The 19,272-nt window shown below is 38.3% G+C and overlaps 1 protein-coding gene across 1 annotated transcript; it reads left to right on the forward strand.

The window, feature by feature from the left end:
* The first annotated feature begins 8,684 nt into the window (after positions 1-8,684).
* LOC145028331 (phosphoinositide phospholipase C 6-like) lies at positions 8,685-13,824 on the forward strand. The gene is made up of 8 exons (XM_078977007.1): positions 8,685-9,035; positions 9,239-9,571; positions 9,653-9,877; positions 9,955-10,196; positions 11,858-11,975; positions 12,186-12,338; positions 12,405-12,491; positions 13,294-13,824. The coding sequence occupies exons 1-8, from the start codon at positions 8,718-8,720 to the stop codon at positions 13,585-13,587; spliced, it is 1,770 nt and encodes a 589-aa protein (XP_078833133.1). The 5' UTR covers positions 8,685-8,717; the 3' UTR covers positions 13,588-13,824.
* The last annotated feature ends 5,448 nt before the right edge of the window (positions 13,825-19,272 follow it).

A 19,272-nucleotide genomic window follows, 5' to 3' on the forward strand; every position in this document is an offset into this window, starting at 1 on the left:
GTCCCGGATCTGGACATATCTGGACTGTAGGAGATCTTATGAGCCCAAAGACACAAGCTTTATGGAGCTAGACGCAAGCTTTTAAGCGCCAACCCCTTGTAAGAGCTTGTATTGGCATTATTGATCCAATATGTCATGCACGAACGTAAAGCTGCAAGCTTTACGTGATATTCGAGTTTTAGGAGGTTAGATCCAGAGTATGAAGTCGCATTTTCTTCCTTAAATCATATGAATGATAATTTGACTTAAGGGACTCGACGAGTCGATGAGCTGACTCGATGAGTCGGTTAGGTTTATCCCGAAGAGTCTGACCATGTTGTAACTCGGCGAGCTGATGGGTCAACTCGACGAGTTCATGAGGCTTCTAAGGAAACGAGGGGACTCAACTATTTGCTTTGATGCACTCGACGAGTTGGGTCAGCATGGATTGTTGACTTGAGTTGACTTTTGTTGACTTTTAGGGTTTTGACCAAATGTGAGTAATGGAGACCATGGAGGGGTGGAATGGTCTTTTACCCTTCCCAAGAGTTAAAGAAGGGCTAGTATAAGTTTATTTAGAGTTGTGAATTTAATTAGAGATAATTATCATATGTTTTAGGCGGAGGCTAGATCGGTGATTCGTGTACAAGGTATATTTGCTTGCTTGCTTCGAGGTGAGTCTTCTCACTATACTTTACCTAGAGCGGTAATCGTTGTGTGACCGGAGGGTCTTATGTGTTATATTGATTATTGTGATATCCTTTATTATGTCTTTGTGATTTGTGTTGTGTATTATTCTGAGCTACTGAGTTAGGACCAGAGGGTCCACTCGAGCTGTGAGACTAGAGGGTCCCACTAAGACACATTGACCGGAGGGTCTTATTGAGTTATAGCCTCGAATAGCTAATGAGTTGTGTGTGGTATTTTGGGGAACTCACTAAGGTTCATACTTACCGTGTTGTGTGTTATGTGTTTCATGTACTTCTCAAGATCACGAGAAGGCACCGGCTTGATTGTACACACACGAGTTGGAGATTTGTTTTGGAGGGACCTGGATTGTGTTATAAACAACTTCTGAACATGTGTTTTTGATAACTTGATATAAATTGAGGATCTTTGTGATTGTACTAATGAGATTAATTTGATTTTAAACGATTTTTTTTTTTGAAAATTTACGGAGTTACAAGTTGGTATCAGAGCCTTGGTTTGAGGGATTCAAATGTACCTTCGGGTGTGTCTAGACTCATACTGAGGGTTTGAGAAAAATTTCAAAAGAAATGATTTTTCTAAAAAATGAGAAAGAATTTAAAGAGAAAAACGAGTTGGAAAAGTGTGTACAATCAGCCAGATCCCGAACGGTGATTTCCCAAAATACCCTTACTTATTATGTTATGAGATATTAGGGATGCATGCTAGATGATAGGCTATGTGTTTCATATTTAGGGCTAGATCTGCCTGATTTGTGATGCCTTAGCCTAGGAGTTGTGAATATCGATTATTTTCCTTGAGTATATGCTAAGTAGGAGTATTTAGCAGGAATCACTTAGAGAGAGTTCTGGGTTGAGGGATAATCTAGGAGAGATACCTAGATTAGCATATGAGGGGTCTACTAAGAAGAGTAGTTAGATATCACAAGAGGTAAGATGGCCTGAGTTCGGTGATGCATTTTAAGTTGTAGATAGATCAAGTTGAGTGTATACTAGAGTGGTGTTATGTGTTGGTGGAGGTGATTTGATGCCCAGATGTTGATTGCTTTGTGCTTTTTTATGTGTTGGAGGAGGTGATTCGATTCCCGGATGTTGATTGCTTTGTGCTTTGTGGAACTCTTGATGATGGGAGACAACTACTAAGTGAATATGATGATATTCAGGAGGTAGATGGATGACATCATGAGGAGTTCTTCAATAGCTGATGACAGAGAAGTATGAGAACCCAGGAAGAGCCTAGGGAGTGACCTTAGTCAGATGAGTACGCTGATAAGGGAGAGTACTCGCTAGAACGAGAACATGTGTAATGAGATTGGCGATCGAGGAGGTAGAGCAATTACTTAGGAAGTCTGGGACGATCCGTGTGGAGGGTATGGGTAGATGTGGAAAGCAGTATAGGCCCGTACTACTAAAAGCGGAGGACCCATAATCGAAATAGGGAGAATTCCAAAGGTTCCAAGTACCAAATTGAGAGGAGATAACATTGTTTGAGTACCATGATTAGTATCAGATTGAGAGGAGATAACATGGTTTGAGTACCATGATTAGTAGCAGCTTGAGAAGAGATAACATGGTTCGAGGACCATGATGAGTAGGCGTTAGTGCTTCTATCTTTACCAGTTATCTCGATGGGTGTTCAGAATGAGAATGGATATGGTAGACTGTGGGGCCAGAGGGAATTACCAGTTGAGCTTCGATAGAGTGTACCTTGCAAGGAAAATTCAATTTAGATTCCGAGTGGTTGACTGATGAGTTGCCAGTTGGAGTCGCAGGACTTGAGGAAGAGTGAAGATGACGCAATGTGGAGGATTGCGGTCTGGATTGAATGATCGAGCGATGGTTAAGATGTCACTTTCTGTGACGAGAATAGCATTATTTCTGCTTCTCATGTGGAGCGGAAAGGATAACAAGCTTCTAGTTTCGGAGAAGAGCAGTAAACCCTGTGGGTAGCGTATAGTTGAGATATTTCCACCAGAGTATGTGTGGTATTTCCACTACGAGATATTTCTTATACTGTGAGAGAGAGTCATCATAGGAGACTAAGATGGATGAGGATAAGGATATGCCTTAGTGGAGTATAGTAAGGCATATTTTAGCACAATTTCCAGGTAATCAAGAGGAGTGCATTTGGGCAATGACCCTTGTGGTTTACGTGATGTATCGACTGTGAGAGTAAGGTCTCTTGCTCCTACGATAATTCCTACGATGTAATGTTGGTTGAGGAATCGAAGATGAGGTGTGTGATAGTGCATTATTTCCATATAGAGAGTCGTGAATAATTCGGGACAGTTTGGAAATCGGGCGATGTGTCGGTACGGGAATTTTAGGTGGTTAGAGGCAGTCATGTTGGGAGGATTACGAGGTTTTCATCTGGGATGCGAAGTATTTGGAGTTTCCTGGTCTGTATTTAGAAGATCATCGAGTGTTACGTTGTGTGTTCCAATGGTCGCACATGGTGTACCTGCTGAACCAGACTGTAGATAGTCTGTCAATATGCCAAATGGCAATGGTTCGAACCCTAAGTTGGGGAGAGATGGGCGTTCTGCTGGGAGGATCAACAATCTATTTGAGTTATAGTTCATAGGATTGGGTTATGGGGGTATGCGGTATGAGTACATGAGACTTGGGTTTAGTGGCAGACAAGGCGAGATATAGAGCGAGGTGATGCATGTGTACGAGACCATGGAAGAATGAGGGTATCAACAGCAAGTAGCCATTGATTAGATATCTATTATGGATAAGGTTTCTCTAGGTTTACCAATGTTCGAGTACGAGACGTTTGGGTCGTTGGGCTCGAGTTTCAATTGTTGAGAATTTCTAGTTCAATGTATGGGTTGTTAAATGCACTCTGGGAAGGGTAGCAGTTGATTTAGCAACCAAATTCAGAGTTGGTATGAGTATTCTCTCATGGGTTTTGAGCAGTAGAGGGAGGGGTTTCGGATTGTCGTCAACGTGTTCTCAGTCATTAACAATTCCTCCGTATTTCAAAGTGTGAGTTGGAGTATTTCGAGGTTTTGAGTTGCGCGAGGGGGAAGATCGGTGGTTGAGGCAAGACATTGTGAGATTTTGAGAGGGTGTATTGTGGTATCCGAGTATGACGTTGTGAGTGGACAATCAGCGGTTGAGACAAGACATCGTGAGGTTCTATGATGGTGTGCCAAGGCATCCGAGTATATGATGCCCTATTTTTTTGGATTATTTTGAGACTTGAGTTTGTGAGATGGCAAGTGGAGTACCGAGTGACTATTGTTCTAGTACGAGCCTTTCAACTAATTGTCATCAGACGGGATTGTCCAAGGGTGTAACTGTACTAAAGAAAATATATTGTGTACAAGAATTTTGTCAAGAGTAGCGATGCATAATCCGGGAAGGTGTGTGCACCTATCTATGTTAGACCGCGGAGCATGAGTTAGCGGACTCAATGTAGTGATGACTTGATAATGAGATTATGGGGTGATAAGAGTATGACTGGATCCGGGTGGGAGTAATCACTTAGGATAGTCGGGAAAGAACTGTGGGATGAGCCCGCAGCTAGTGAGAGAGTATTGTGAAACTGCAGGGGGTCGTAGCATTAAAGAGTCAGCGAGAGAGTGTCGTAAGCCTAAGGGGAGCCATAGCCTTCACGAGTGAGCGAGAGAGTGTTGTAAGCATGCGGGGAGTCGTAGCATTCACGAGTCAGTGAGAGAGTGCCGTAAGCCTGCGGGGAGCCGTAGCATTCACGAGCCACCGAGAGAGTGTCGTAAGCCTACGGGGATCCGTACCATTCACGAGTTAGCGAGAGAGTGTCGTTAGCCTACCGGAAGCAGTAGCATTAATAAGTCAGCGAAAGAGTGTCGCAGGCGTGCGGGGATCTGTAACATTCACGAGTCAGCGAGAGAGTGTCATAAGCCTGCGTGGAGCCGTAGCATTCACGAGTCAGTGAAAGAGTATCGTAAGATTGCAGAGAGTTATAGCACTCATTAGACCATAAGAGAGAGTATTGTAAACTGCAGGGAGCCATAGTATTCACTAGTCAGAGCGTGACACATAGGGTTCCTAGGTTGGGGTATCTTTGACAATCGAGTCTTTGAGAACCTGGTGGGTAACCCACGGGTGAGACTGGGGTCTCCGTGATGGTCGGGAAGCATTGTATCCTGAGTTAGGGAGGTGTTACCGTAATCGGGAGGAATTGGAGAAGTAATGTACGCGTAGATACGCGGATCACAGTTCGTGAGATAAGTATCAGATTGGAGATGAGTGGTTCCAGTTCTACTGTTGAATCAGACTCTTGAGCTTGATTTTGGCTCTTTTTGTGTATTGAGTAGGCAGGATGAGATTCCAGATTTTCGGATGGGTTTCATTTTGAGAGGTAATGACTTACATCTGATGTCTTAGACCTGAGTGGGTTAGTTTGTTGGTTTGGGAAGGACCACGAGACGTGTAGAACTAGTGGATGGTAGACGACAGAGTTCGGAGGTGAAGAGATTTCAGATGGAGTTGTAGTATCCGCTTGGGTAAAGCGAACTTCGTGACTCGTGTGTCACGATGGGCCATGATAGTTATTGTGAGAAGGAAGTCGGTAAGTCGTTTTATTGGGTGTGCAGTGGGTAACCTTTAGAGGTTCAACTATTGGGTCGAGAGTTAACCTGATGCTCAGTGTTGAAAGGGATATTTGAGAGGAAGATGGGGTTTATAATTATAGATGTTAGAGGATCCTTCTGAGCGAGCACGATCATTTTCTTGTGTCTGAGGACAGAGTGTGTCCATTTTTCAAATGGGTTTCGATAGCAGTATAGTTGATGAGTACCTAGTGAGATGTGACCCTTTCGTTCCTTTGGAGTGCGATATGGATCGATTTGTATATTTGGTATTAGTGATCGATAGTCAACTATTGGTCAATCACTTCATTTTATCAGTCGCATCAAGAGAATCAGAGTGGTTGTGTGTTAACAGGGTCTGTTATTTAAGGAGCGAATAACATGATGATATCCTACTAGGGCGGTCTGGCAAGAAGACAAACCACTAGAGTTTCTAGGTTCTAGAGAGTCATAACGGGTGTTGCAGCGACAGAGGGGTCCGTCCTTTTTTGGGATTGGGAGTTCCTGTTTGGGCTCAGGTGTCTTTGGAGAAAAATTATTGTATGATATGAGATTCTTTCGGTGGTGCTTCTCGGGTCATTGGGTTCAATCTATGTATTGTCGCAGAGCGATTTCGAGGGCAAAATCTAATTCAAGTGGGGGAGAATTGTAACATCCTGAAATTTCCAGGTATCATATTTGAGAAATTCATGTTCCTTAGCAGAGCAACTCGACGAGTTGGATGCCTAACTCAGCGAGTGCAGTCGTTTTGGTCGCGTGGGTTTATTGACCAACTCGGCCAGTAAAGAGACCAACTCAGCGAGTTGGAGCTGTTTGGGGAAACCCTAATTTCTCGGGTTTGTGTCCTATTTAAAGGGCCTTAAGCCCTCATTTCCGTCTCTCTTATCTCCAGAGAGCCTTGTGAGAAACCTTAGATCGGTTCCATCCATTATGAGAGAGAAAGAGACTATTTTGGGTGTTCTTGTGCAACTTTGGAATAAGATTTGGAGAGCATCTTGGCCTGGTCCAGGTAGGGACGTTTGGATCCAGAGATTCTTCAGTGGTTAGCTTTTGTTGGAGGTAAAAGATGCTAACTTGATCATTCTTTGTTTAGATCTTGGTTTGAGGAAGTTATTAGGGTTTTCTCCTATCCACCTTGTTTTATTGAGTCCCTTGAGCATATCTTGAGGTTGAAACCTCATAATTGAACTGTAGGAGGTCTTGTGAGCCCAAAGACCCAAGTTTTGTGGAGCTAGAGGCAAGCTTTTGAGCGCCAAACCCTTGTAAGAGCTTGTATTGGCATTAATGAGCCAATATGCCATGCATGAACGTAAAGTTGCCAGCTTTACGTGATATTCGAGCTTTAGGAGGCCAGATCCAGAGTATGGAGTAGCATTTTCTGCCTTAAATCGTATGAATGAGACTTTGACTTATGGGACTCGATGAGTCAATGAGCCGACTCGACGAGTTGGTTAGGGTTTATCCCGACGATTCTGAGCATGTTGTAACTCGAAGAGTTGATGGGTCAACTCGACGAGTTGAGTTGGTTTTCATGAGGCTTCTGAGGAAATGAGGGGACTCAACTATTTGCTTTGATGCACTTGATGAGTTGGGTCAGCATGGATTGTTGACTCGAGTTGACTTCTGTTGACTTTTAGGGTTTTGACCAAATGTGATTAATGGAGACCATGGAGGGGTGGAATGGTCTTTTACCCTTCCCAAGAGTTAAAGAAGGGCTAGTATAAGTTTATTTAGAGTTGTGAATTTAATTAGAGATAATTATCATATGTTTTAGGCGGAGGTTAGATCGGTGATTCGTGTACAAGGTGTATTTGTTTGCTTGCTTCGAGGTGAGTCTTCTCACTATACTTTACCTAGAGCGGTAATCGTTGTGTGACCGGAGGGTCTTATGTGTTATATTGATTATTGTGATATCCTTTATTATGTCTTTGTGATTTGTGCTGTGTATTATTCTGAGCTACTGAATTAGGACCAGAGGGTCCACCCGAGCTGTGAGACTAGAGGGTCCCACTGAGATACATTGACCGGAGGGTCTTATTGAGTTATAGCCTCGAATAGCTAATGAGCTGTGTGTGGTATTTTGGGGAACTCACTAAGTTTCATACTTACCGTGTTGTGTGTTATGTGTTTCATGTACTTCTCAAGATCACGAGAAGACATCGGCTTGATTGTACACACACGAGTTGGAGATTTGTTTTGGAGGGACCTGGATTGCGTTATAAACAACTTCTGAACATGTGTTTTTGATAACTTGATATAAACCGAGGATCTTTGTAATTGTGCTAATGAGATTAATGTGATTTTAAACAAAAATTTTATTTGAAAATTTACAGTATTACATTGTGTACCCAAGCTTACATTCAAAGTTGTTTTAGAATAGTCCACATGTAAATCTAGAAGTAAAGATATATGAATATCTTAAATCAAATAAAATGTATTATAGTGTGTACAATGTTGTTAATACTAAAACATTTCAAATAACCACTTCAACATCTCAATCCATTTTGTACTCCACCACAAATCAATGATGGGATTAAAACGAATACCCTCCTACATCAAGAAAGAAAATTGCATTGTATATAGTAGCCATAAATGTAATACTTTTTGAGATATAATTTATGAAGTTTTCATTTATGTATCAAGACCTAAAGTACCTTTAGCAACAATCGACATCTAGATTTCTTCATAATAAATCATTTTCGCTTGAATCCTCCGAGAAAAAGTACAATATCTAAAGGTGGTCATAAAATGCAGTAACATAATTGGGGATTTTGAACTTTAAATACTTTTAAACGGTGTTTCGTCGAGGGTAGTCTGAACAACCGATAGCTAAACACAAAGGGGATCCGGATTGATCTAATCATAATCATTATTTCTAACCATATGATAATTGAACCCATGGAGACCATATAGGTATTCAAGCAAAAGAAGCACGTGGTCTCTTCAAATTAGAGATGAACAAAAGCAAGAAGTCGAAATCAAAAGGAAACGATAAGAGTTTGAGAGAAGAAACCTTACAGAACATCATTCAAGGAAACATGATGACAACCTTTTGATGAACAAAAAACTAATGGAGAGTATAGCAGATGAGACATTTGAAAATATATAATGAATACATAATTATAGAGGAAGGATCGAAGGGTATTCGATTCAAATTCGAAAAATATTAGGATCGAAAAAAGAAACATGACAATAAAAAGTTTCAAATAGAGATTTGATGGAAATTATCGTAAAAAAAAATGTAAAGTTAACCGATTTAATTAATCAAGACAAACAAATTAGAGAAGCCCAGACAAGTCGAAAGCGTAGGTGCTTCAATTTCTGACGACTCTTAGTACAAAAAATTAGTTTTTTAATCTTTTTCAATTTTTTAATCTCCGTTTTCTTCTCGAGTAAGTCAAGTCTGATATATACATGTATCATGGTAAGAAGGGATATGTGAAGAAGAAGAAGAATGGAGGGAAGTTATGATTACTACAAAGTGTTGGGCTTTAATCGGAAGTTCAAGATTACTGAACGGCGACCACCGCCGGATGTTATCGACGCATTTAGTTTGTGCACAAACATGGAGTCAGAGATGTCGCCGTATCAGTTCCGGCGGTTCTTGATCGAGTTTCAGGGAGAAGAAGAAGTCGCAATCGATGATGCGAAGCAAAAAATGGAGCAAGCGCTGCACCACTTCCGACCCAATTTTACAGGCTGCTCTTTCACTATTGATGATTTCTTCAAATACCTGTTCCTCGATGACCTCAATGGACCCATCACATCTCAGGTTTGCGAAAAAATTAACACGTTTTATGCGATTTTTAGTAATTCAAGAACCCCACTTTGTCCTTTTTGAATGAATTGTTATTCAGTTCACTAGTAGATGAGATTTGAAAATCAGCCAATTTCATTTCAACTAAAAATTTATGGTAATACTACAATCTTGGACTATGATCGGATATTTTTAGGTTTTAACACTTATTGTTTCAGGTACACCATGATATGACTGCACCCTTGCACCATTACTTCATATATACAGGCCACAACTCCTACCTTACAGGAAATCAGCTCAACAGCGATTGTAGTGATGTACCAATCATAAAAGCTCTTCGAAGAGGCGTGAGGGTAATCGAGCTCGATTTATGGCCAAATAGTTCAAATGACGGAATTCATGTTCTTCATGGAAGGACTTTGACAACTCCGGTAGATCTATGCAAATGTTTGAAGTCCATCCATGAGCATGCTTTTGTGAGTTCTCCTTATCCAGTAATCATAACTTTAGAAGATCATCTAACACCGGATCTTCAGGCTATAGTTGCAGAGGTTAGATTTTTGTCTTCTTTTGATCTTTCTGATGTCCTTTTTTTATGCGTTTTAGATATTAAAAACCGTTGTGGATTTCAGATGGTGACGGAAATTTTTGGAGATGTGCTTTACTGCCCTGAGGTCGGAGATAATGATGAATTCCTTTCGCCTGATGCATTAAAGCATCGTATCATTCTTTCAACAAAGCAACCAAAAGAGTACCTTGAATCTAAGCAAGATTCGAGCTCAAGTGAAGAAGATTTGTTGTTTGTGGGGAAAGCGACACCATCTGACATAAAAAACACGACGGCAACTGATGAAGAGGTGTTCTAATTGTTAAAGTTATCTTCTATATAAAAAATTCTTGATTCGATCCGGTTCTTAACAAGTCAAATCAATAGTCGTCCCGGTTTCTTGTCGTTGACTCTGAAGATGAATCTGATGAAGATGAAGATGTGGAAAATAAGAAGCCTGGACGGAAAGCAGCTGTTGAGTACAAGCAACTGATAGGAATTCATGCAATAAAAGCAAAGAATGGATTAAGGAAAGCGTTAATGGTGGGATCTGGGAGAGGCAAACGTCTTAGTTTGAGTGAACAAACTCTTGAAAGAGCTGCATCTCTTTATGGAACTGATTTAGTCAGGTAACCACTAAAGTTCCCTTTTTTAGACCCATACAATTTGTTGTGTACAACAAGTCAATATTTTCCATTCCAATGTGGATTAAGCTTTGTGTTGTCCCAATATTTTCCATTCCAATGTGGATTAAGCTTTGTGTTGTCCCTGGGCTGTTATTACAGGCAGCTGGTGGTAGTGGTATTTTTTTTTTTTTTTAAACGGCAAATCTAACATAATCCTAAACTACACCTTAAATAAATCCACATATGTCCATGATGGGACTTGAACCCTCAACCTCAAGGAAAGAGGGCAACACCGAAAACCGCTAGGCTATAAGCCCCCGTATAGTGGTCTATTGTCACTTTGTATTTGACTTGATGCTTTTGGGTTAAGGAGGTGTGGGTCACTTTAGGGTTGCTACAAGAATAATCATCCTTTTACCAAAACATAATCTCAATCTTGTCAATGTTGGAATCTTATACTCCTATTGTTTATTTTTCTTTTTATTTTGTTCCAAAATAATAGCTCACTTTTATAAATAAATATATTCTTTAGACCATCTTCAACCCACTTTCATTTTTTTTCTTCCAAAAATGAAGTAAAAAATGCGGTAAATAGTATTTCATCTTCAACTCTACTTCACTTTTTACCCCCAAAAAAATATATTTTATTCTTCTAACTTATATAAATTGTCAAACACACTCTTCTATTAATTTGGTTTTAACAAATATATAATTTATATTTTTTCCATTTCAATAATATTAAATAAATAAGATTATATTTATAATACGTAATTATAAGCTTTTGTAAAATATGTTATTATGTTTTAAAATTTCAAATATGTATTTCAAATTTTAATATGAATTTGTTAATCAAAAAACCCTTCTATTAATTTGATTTTAACACATGTATAATTTATATTATTTCCATTACAATAATATTATTTAAATAAGATTATATTTATAATACGTAATTATAAGCTTTTGTAAAATACGTTGTTGTGTTTTAAAATTTTAAATATGTATTTAAATTTTAATATGAATTTGTTAAACAAAAAACAAACTTTATATTTATAATTAATTAATATAATCTAATATATAACATAATATTATAAGTATTAAATATTACATTTAAATTATAATTAGTAGATAAAAAACCATAAACGTATAAATATATAAAACGAGGGAGTAAAACCGACAACTCAAAGTTTATCCCCATTTTGGGGGAAATGAATGGATAAAGTAAGTGGTTATTATTGTAGTCATTTTATAAATAAAGTAAGTGGTTATTATTGTTTTTTCTTAATCTGTGTGAATCTTGTTTCTTTACAATAATTTTGGGACGGAGAAAGTATATACGATAGTTTTTTGTATTGCAAGATCCTGATCGTAAGATCCTACCAAAAGCATTTTAAAACATAAAAAATACATCGATAACCATTCGGTTAACAATGACTAGTTTAAAACAAAAAATATATATATATATACATATCCAATACATCATTTAATGATAAACAATTTAAAATGGATATTTTACGTAGTTAGCCCCAGAAAAATATTAGATTTTTTTTCTTTAAAAAAATAATGACACTCCTAGTAAAGTTTGAGATTGATTTACCTATGTACGATCGATTTTAACAACCTTGCATAATTTTATAGTTTCTAAATATGGTTTATGTTCTATTTAGGTTTACTCACAAGAATATTCTTAGGGTGTACCCTAAAGGAACACGGGTAACCTCAACGAATTTCAGACCACTTGAGGCATGGATGCATGGTGCTCAAAAGGTCGCGTTCAATATGCAGGTGAGATTTAAAGTGGAATGCAAATTTTTTGACATTTTGTTGGCATTGATATAGCATTTGATATGATATGCAACCCAAAAATTTGAAACATGGACTCACTCTAAATCACTTGTGTAAGCAGAAGACGTGCCTCATAATTTAAAATAGCCCTACAAGGCTTGTCCGTGATAAGGCTTCGGACTGACTAGTAACACATATCTTTACACACAGGGTTATGACAAATCACTTTGGATGATGCATGGAATGTTTCGTTCCAATGGAGGGTGTGGTTATGTTAAGAAACCTGATTTTCTAATTAATAGGGATGCTAATGACGAGGTGTTCGATCCAAAAGCAACATTAGAAGTGAAGAAAAATTTGAGGGTCAGTCTATCTATTCATGACAATTTGTGTTACATTGAATTAATTTAAGATGTATTTATTTTTCAGGTGAAAGTATATATGGGCGATGGGTGGTGCATGGATTTTAGCCAGACTCATTTTGATGCATTCTCGCCACCGGATTTCTACACAAAGGTTAGTTAATTATTGTAAGGTATTAGCCATTGTGCTTTGAAAATTTCTACTCACTTGATTATAGCAATGGGTTTGTGGATTTTACAAAGTAGAATGTGTTGTAAGAGGGAGAAATGAAAGTAGAATCCAATAAACAAATCTATGTTGCTAGTTCTTTGCATCTAATCGTGAATAATAATAATAATAATAATAATAATAATAATAATAATAATAATAATAAGGGTTGTACTATAAGTATCGCATTAACCAAATTTACCACCCTAAACTCAATATAATCAACTTTTTGATATTTGATTTGATATCATTTTTTGTTTATTTTCTTTTTTATTTTTTTTAACATTTGATTTGACATCATTAGACTATATATATATATATATATATATATATATATATATATATATATATATATATATATATATAATGTCGGCCGATTTTAAAAATCGATTTATAAAATGAAAAAAAAGGATTATAAACCGATTTTATATAGTTGTTCGAATTTATAATGTCACCCGATTTATAAAATGTTGTTCACAATTTATAATAATAATATTATAATTATTATTATTAAGATATATAATAAAAGATAGTTAAAAACCAATTTTATATAACCGTTCGAATTTTTATAATGTCGTCCGAATTATAAAATTTTGTTCGAAATTTATTATTATAATAATAATAATAATAATAATAATGATAATGATAATGATAATGATAATGATAATGATAATAATAATAATAATAATAATAATATGCTTCCAAGATAAGTGGAAGTATCTGATAAAAAGAATATCGATTTTGACAGATGTATTTGGTTGGAGTCCCAACGGATGATGATAAGAAAAAGACGAGAATAATCAAAGATGATTGGATACCGATTTGGGATGAAGAATTTACATTCCCATTAACCATCCCTGAGCTGGCTTTATTGAAGATTGTTGTACGAGACTATAATGTATCTGAGAAAGATGACTTTGGTGGTCAAACATGTTTGCCTGTGTCGGAAATTAAAACCGGGATTCGAACAATTCCACTCCATAACAAGAAAGGGAAGAAATTTGAACATGTCAAGCTTCTTATGCGGTTTCACTTCGAATAAAGGGAAATTAAAACCAGGTTTCGAACGGTTCCACTCCATAACAAGAAACCAAATAAATTTGAACATGTTAAGCTTCTTATACGGTTTCACTTCAAATAAAGGATTTCATCATATAAAATACATTCATATGTTGTCCCATCCATTGTATTGTATTTTCTTAAAGGATTTGGATTTGGTCATTGTAACAAACAAAACTTGGTTGTTGATTATATTTTACAGTATTTTACTACTTCAAAATGCATGTCCATTTATCTTATTTGAATCTTATATATATATATATATATATATATATATATATATATATATATATATATATATATATATATATATATATATATATATATTCAGCATTTCTTGAATTTTAAGATGCATAACTTCTAAAACATCATGTACAACCCCTTCCAGCCTTATCCATTACTTTGCTTCAAATTTGAAATATCATAGGGTTTGGTTTTCAATGCCATCCCCATAGGATTCCACAACTATGGTTATTCCTTAAATGTCCTAGTAGGTAAGTTTTATGTTATTGGTTGCAATAGTGATGTTGATTTTTGGGAGTTTTTGGAAACCTTTTATAGTCTTGAGAGTGAGTTAGATGTGTATATTAACCACCAAAATGAACCAATTCTTGATTGGGCTGATAACAAGTTATTAGCAGATGGTAAAGGGTATGAGTCAAATGAGTTGGATGAAGAGGATGACAAGGATTCTGAACTTTCAGATATAATGGAATATGAACATGAATGTGATGAAGAGGTCCATACTTTTGTAAAAATGTTGGGTACCAATTCTTGAACAAACTTTCAGGACATATAAGTGATGATGATGAAGAGAAAGGAAACAATGGAAAAGATAAGGATATTGTGTTCCCTATCCATGATGAGAACCAATAATAGGAGCAAATAGTGTTAGTTTTGGGTATGAAGTTTTCTAACCCATTGGAATTGAAGTTACGTGTCACCAACTATGCAGTCAATAATGGATATGATTTATGGAATGAAAAAAAAAGCGATCATCAAAGGTTATTAGTAAAATGTTGTAAAGATAAGACAAATAAGTAGAATAAAGGTTATCCCTTTAGGTTGTGGGCAACCTGGATGACCAGTGAAAAATCATTCCAGAGTAAATCTCTAAAGATAGGCATAATTGTGCAAGAGTCTTCAAATTTGGGTTCATTTTTACCTATAAATGGTAAATCAATTCATGAATCAGATTCTTCAGAAACCAAATATTAGAATAAGGAACTTGAAAGCTAAAGTCAGCAAGAAATTTAATTTGATTGCAAGTGTTGGACAATGCAGAAATATGTAACATCCCAAAAATCAGAGTAATTTTTTATTTTTCCAAAACAACCCCAAAACAATAATTATTTACAAAACATTGTTTTAAAAATGATAGTTAATATTCAGAGTACCCCAAAATCCCAATAACATAAAATCTGAAGGATGTACACGATCACCCCCGCTTCGCCACAATCATCTGAAGTGATTGAAACAATAAACCAAAACTGTAAACCAAAGCTTAGTGATTTCCCCCAAGGTACCACCACACAAACATCTAATCAAACATATATTGTGTCCACAACCTCCTAGTTTCATTACCCCTGGCCCACAACCTTCCGGTTGGAATGTCCCGGCCCACAACCTTTTGGTTGCATTACTTAATACATACTGGGTCCACAACTTCCTGGTTGGATTACCCTTGGCCCACAACCTTTTGGTTGGAATGCCCTGATCTGTTGACTGACAGCACAAGGTAGTACAGTGTAACACCCAGAAACCAGAAGGCTAATTAAGGAAAGATATTATGCAAATTGAAGGTCTACTCGTCGAGTCCAAGGGGGATAACTCGATGAGTAGGAATAATTTTTTGGACGCGCGTAAAGAGACCTACTTGACGAGTTGGGGAGGACCAACTCGACGAGTTGGTCGGGGTGTGGGAAACCCTAGATTCGGGGTTTTACACACTATTTAAGCATCTTAATCCCCACCCTCAGCCTCATTTACAGCCCCCAAGTCCCAAACCTTAATCCACGAACCCCTAGTGCATTGTTTGAGGTTGTGAGCCATTTTGGGTGATTTTTGTGTACTTTGAAGCTCGTGAAAGAAGAGGAATCTAGAGGGTTCAATAGGAAGAAAGTAGATCTAGAAACTACACTTTATTGGTTATATTTTTTGGTAATCAAGTTTCTGTCTTGATCATTACTTCATTAGATGTCTTCCTTTCTATTTTATAAGGGTTTTGGTCCAAGAATGATAGCTTTTGGAGAATGGTCGACCCAAGTGGGTATTCTTCCATATCTAAGACCTTGAAGGGCTGATATGGCATAAAGGTGCAAGCTTTATGCCATTGGAGCCCCCATGCAAGCCATAAAGTGTCATTTTGGCCATTTTAGCCCCCAAAAAGGTCATGCATGAAGAGAAAGGTAGGAGCTTTACGTGTCCAAGTAGTGTTAGGGGTTTAGATCTATGGTTGTAAGTTTTAGTTTGATGTACGGATGGCTTAAGGACCGAGTTTTAGGTCCCAAGGAGTTAGGGTTTCATCTAAACCCATTAAGAAGATGTATTAATAGGTAAAGTTTGAAACTTTACCCTTAAAATGACATTTTCAGGGTTTATGTTAAGTATGAAGCTTGGATCTGAGGTGTAGGGGATTAATCCATCAAGATAACCCCAGACAAGGGAACTCGGCGAGTCCAGAGGAGGACTCGATGAGTTGAGTCGATTTGTCCCGATTCCGTACCAAGTAGAACTCGACAAGTCTGTAGAAGGGCTCGACGAGCTGACTCAGTTTATCACGAGTCCGAATAGCATAGGAACTCGACGAGTTAGGAGGTAACTCTACGAGTTGGGTCAACTAGGAGTTGACCTTGACTTTGACTTTGACTAGAGCATTGACTTTGACCAGGGGGTAAAATAGTCATTTTATGCTAAGAAGGTTATTATATTTTGACTAAGTATTATTTTGACTAAGTATTATTGTGAAATTAATAGTTCGGGGATCTGCCAACTAGCAGCGAGAGGTTATTCGCGGGATTCTACAGTCAACTTATGAGACGAGTTTTCTCCGGTAGAAACGGGTCGAGGGCACCAATGCTGGCCCGTTTATGTATGATAGTATATACGGGATTTAGATCCGACGTTGGGGTTAGCCCGATGTAGTCTATATGTTTTTGGATTTCGATCTGATGTTGGGCGAGGCCCGAGGAAGGTTTATATATATGTTTCTGAACTATGGTTCGATGTCGGGTGATACTTAGTGATACTTGTATGTACCTGGTAGGGAGGTGAGTGTGGGTGGGGACCCGTATCTCTTCACTAGCTGAGTGTGGACAGGGTTCTATATCTCATTATTAGCAGAGTAGGGCAGGACCCAAGATAGGCGAGGCCTCTAGACGAGCAGTTATAGTGTTATGTACTAGCATGATTATGATTATGATTATGATTATATGTTTGTATATGTATAGCGGGCGGGGCCAGAGACAGGCAAGGCCTAGTAGAAACAGAAGTGTATACCGAGCAGGGCCTGATGCCGGATTCGTCCGATGTCGGGCGGGGCCCGATGTAGCGGGCTAGGCCCAATGTTTGCAGTATGTGATTATGTGTATGGTATGTGGTAGTTTAGAGAGACTCACTAAGTTTCAGGCTTACAGTTTTCAGGTACTTCTAGTAGCAAGGGGAATAGCTCGGGATGACTACAATGCACACACCATTGATTTAGCCTGGGATGTTGTTACTCTGATATTTTGACATACGATTTTGATACAGTATTTTGTACGATGATTTGAGATACATGAATTATGACTTTTATTGTGATTATTGATGAAATATCGTTTACTTCAATGATTTTAAAATGAAATTTTTGGATTGTATTTTTGGGATGTTACAAGTTGGTATCAGAGCCTTCGTTTGAGGGATTCGGGCACACTCTCGGGTGTGTCTGAACTCAAACTGAGGACTTGGTATGAAAATTTCAAAAAGAAATCATTTTTATAAAAAGGTCTTTGAGAGAAAGAAAAGAATTTGAAAATAAAAAAGAACTTTGAAAAAGAGAAAAAGGATGTGGTGCATGCAATCAGCCGAGCTCAAGTAAGTACACCTAAATTACCCATACAAGTTTATGTTATGATATGATTATGAGAACTGCATGCTATATTAGGGCTAAGGGTCTAGAAGGATGCCTTATGAGCCTGCTATATGTGTATCAGCTTTATGAACTGCATGCTAGTACATATTAGTCAGTGATATGATGGCCTGATTAGGATATGCTTGATTATGTGTACTCAATGCTCGAATTTTGCTTGCTTTGTGCTTTTAGGAGTTCAATTAGCTTTTACTAACTAGTATACAAATATGTTAAGTTAAATATTGTAGTGACTAAATAATTTTAGAAGGTTAGGTCTAGCTCTATTTCGCAGCTCTTGTTCGAGTCCAACCGTTGTAGAGTAAGATCTCTCATTTGAAGAATTATCTAGTCTTAGTAATATGTAATGGTATTTGTGAGCTAGTCACGAGGAGATAACACGGACTTCTTATGCAGTTGATGGTGGAGAGTAGGATGGTGATTACCCTAGGACAAGTCTAGGATGAGATTAGTGTTGGGAACAGTAGAAGTGAGAAGGGACTTGGTGGAGTCGAGGCAATCCAATAAAGTTCGGATAGATGTAGAAGGTAGTATGGGCCCATACTACTGAAAGTAGAGGATCCATACTCAATTCAAGGAGTGCTGAGATAAAACCAGGAAACTTGTAGTATGTGTGTGATCCCTCGATAGTGATGAGTATTCTGATGGTTGTCATGTTATGTGTAATATGGTGATGCTACGGGGTAGACCAGTGGGTAGTTTCAGGTGCCGGTGAGGGATCATGCTCGGGCTCTAGAGCCGAGCAGCTGGATGAAAAGACGAGAGAGTTTATTTCAACTGAGATTACGTGCAGTATTTTAGACCAGACTCCTGTGATCTTTAGTACGGTCAAGGAGGGCATTATGAAGATTTTGGATGAGATGTTAGGTGCATTCCGCACCAAGATAACGACCATGATGGGAGCGCGTACATTGACATTCAGAGAGTTCATAGCCTGTGGAGCTCCAGACTATCATGGGGCTAGGGACCCCATTGTTAGCAGCTGGTGGTTGGTCGATGTCGCCAACGCCTTCCGTTCTAGCCGGTGTCCCAAGGGGGACAAAGTATGACTTGGCTCCTGCCTCCTGAAGGATAGAGCGTGTGATTGTTGGGAGGAGGTTGGACATGCTATTGGGGATGATGTTGTGTTGGACGCGATGACATGGAGTGACTTCTTGGCCAGGTTCCGAGCCGAGTTTACACCAGTTATTGAGGTGCAACATTAGCGCGGGAGTTCCAGGACCTCCAGTAGACTATGGAGACAGTAACGGAGATCGCCGCCAATTTCATAAAGAGAGAGCGCTTCTTGTTCCGCAGTATTTGGAGGATGATGAAATGAAGAAGGCTCAGTACCACAAGATGATGAGGAGTGACGTTAGACAATTCGTGAGTTGATCCAACTTTAAGACGATGGAGGATATGATCACTTGAGCTAAGGAGAGGGAGATCGATTTAGAGGCAGACAGGAAAAGGAAGCCGGACGAGGTTCAAAAATCTGTAGGGTCGGGCAAGAGGCCCAAGGTATCGAATTCTAGATCGACAGGTCACCAGGATCGTAGCCGA

This window comes from Lactuca saligna, chromosome 2 (genome assembly GCF_052625555.1).
Source record: "Lactuca saligna cultivar CGN05327 chromosome 2, ASM5262555v1, whole genome shotgun sequence".
NCBI classification, from domain to species: Eukaryota; Viridiplantae; Streptophyta; class Magnoliopsida; order Asterales; family Asteraceae; genus Lactuca; species Lactuca saligna.

Bases quoted from the DNA above. Each gene is read 5' to 3' on its own strand.
- LOC145028331 (XM_078977007.1), top strand. From the start codon at position 8,718: ATGGAGGGAAGTTATGATTACTACAAAGTGTTGGGCTTTAATCGGAAG. The intron at 9,572-9,652 runs GTTAGATTTTTG...TGTGGATTTCAG, and splicing joins TTCAGGCTATAGTTGCAGAG to ATGGTGACGGAAATTTTTGG. The intron at 12,339-12,404 runs GTCAGTCTATCT...TTTATTTTTCAG, and splicing joins AAGTGAAGAAAAATTTGAGG to GTGAAAGTATATATGGGCGA.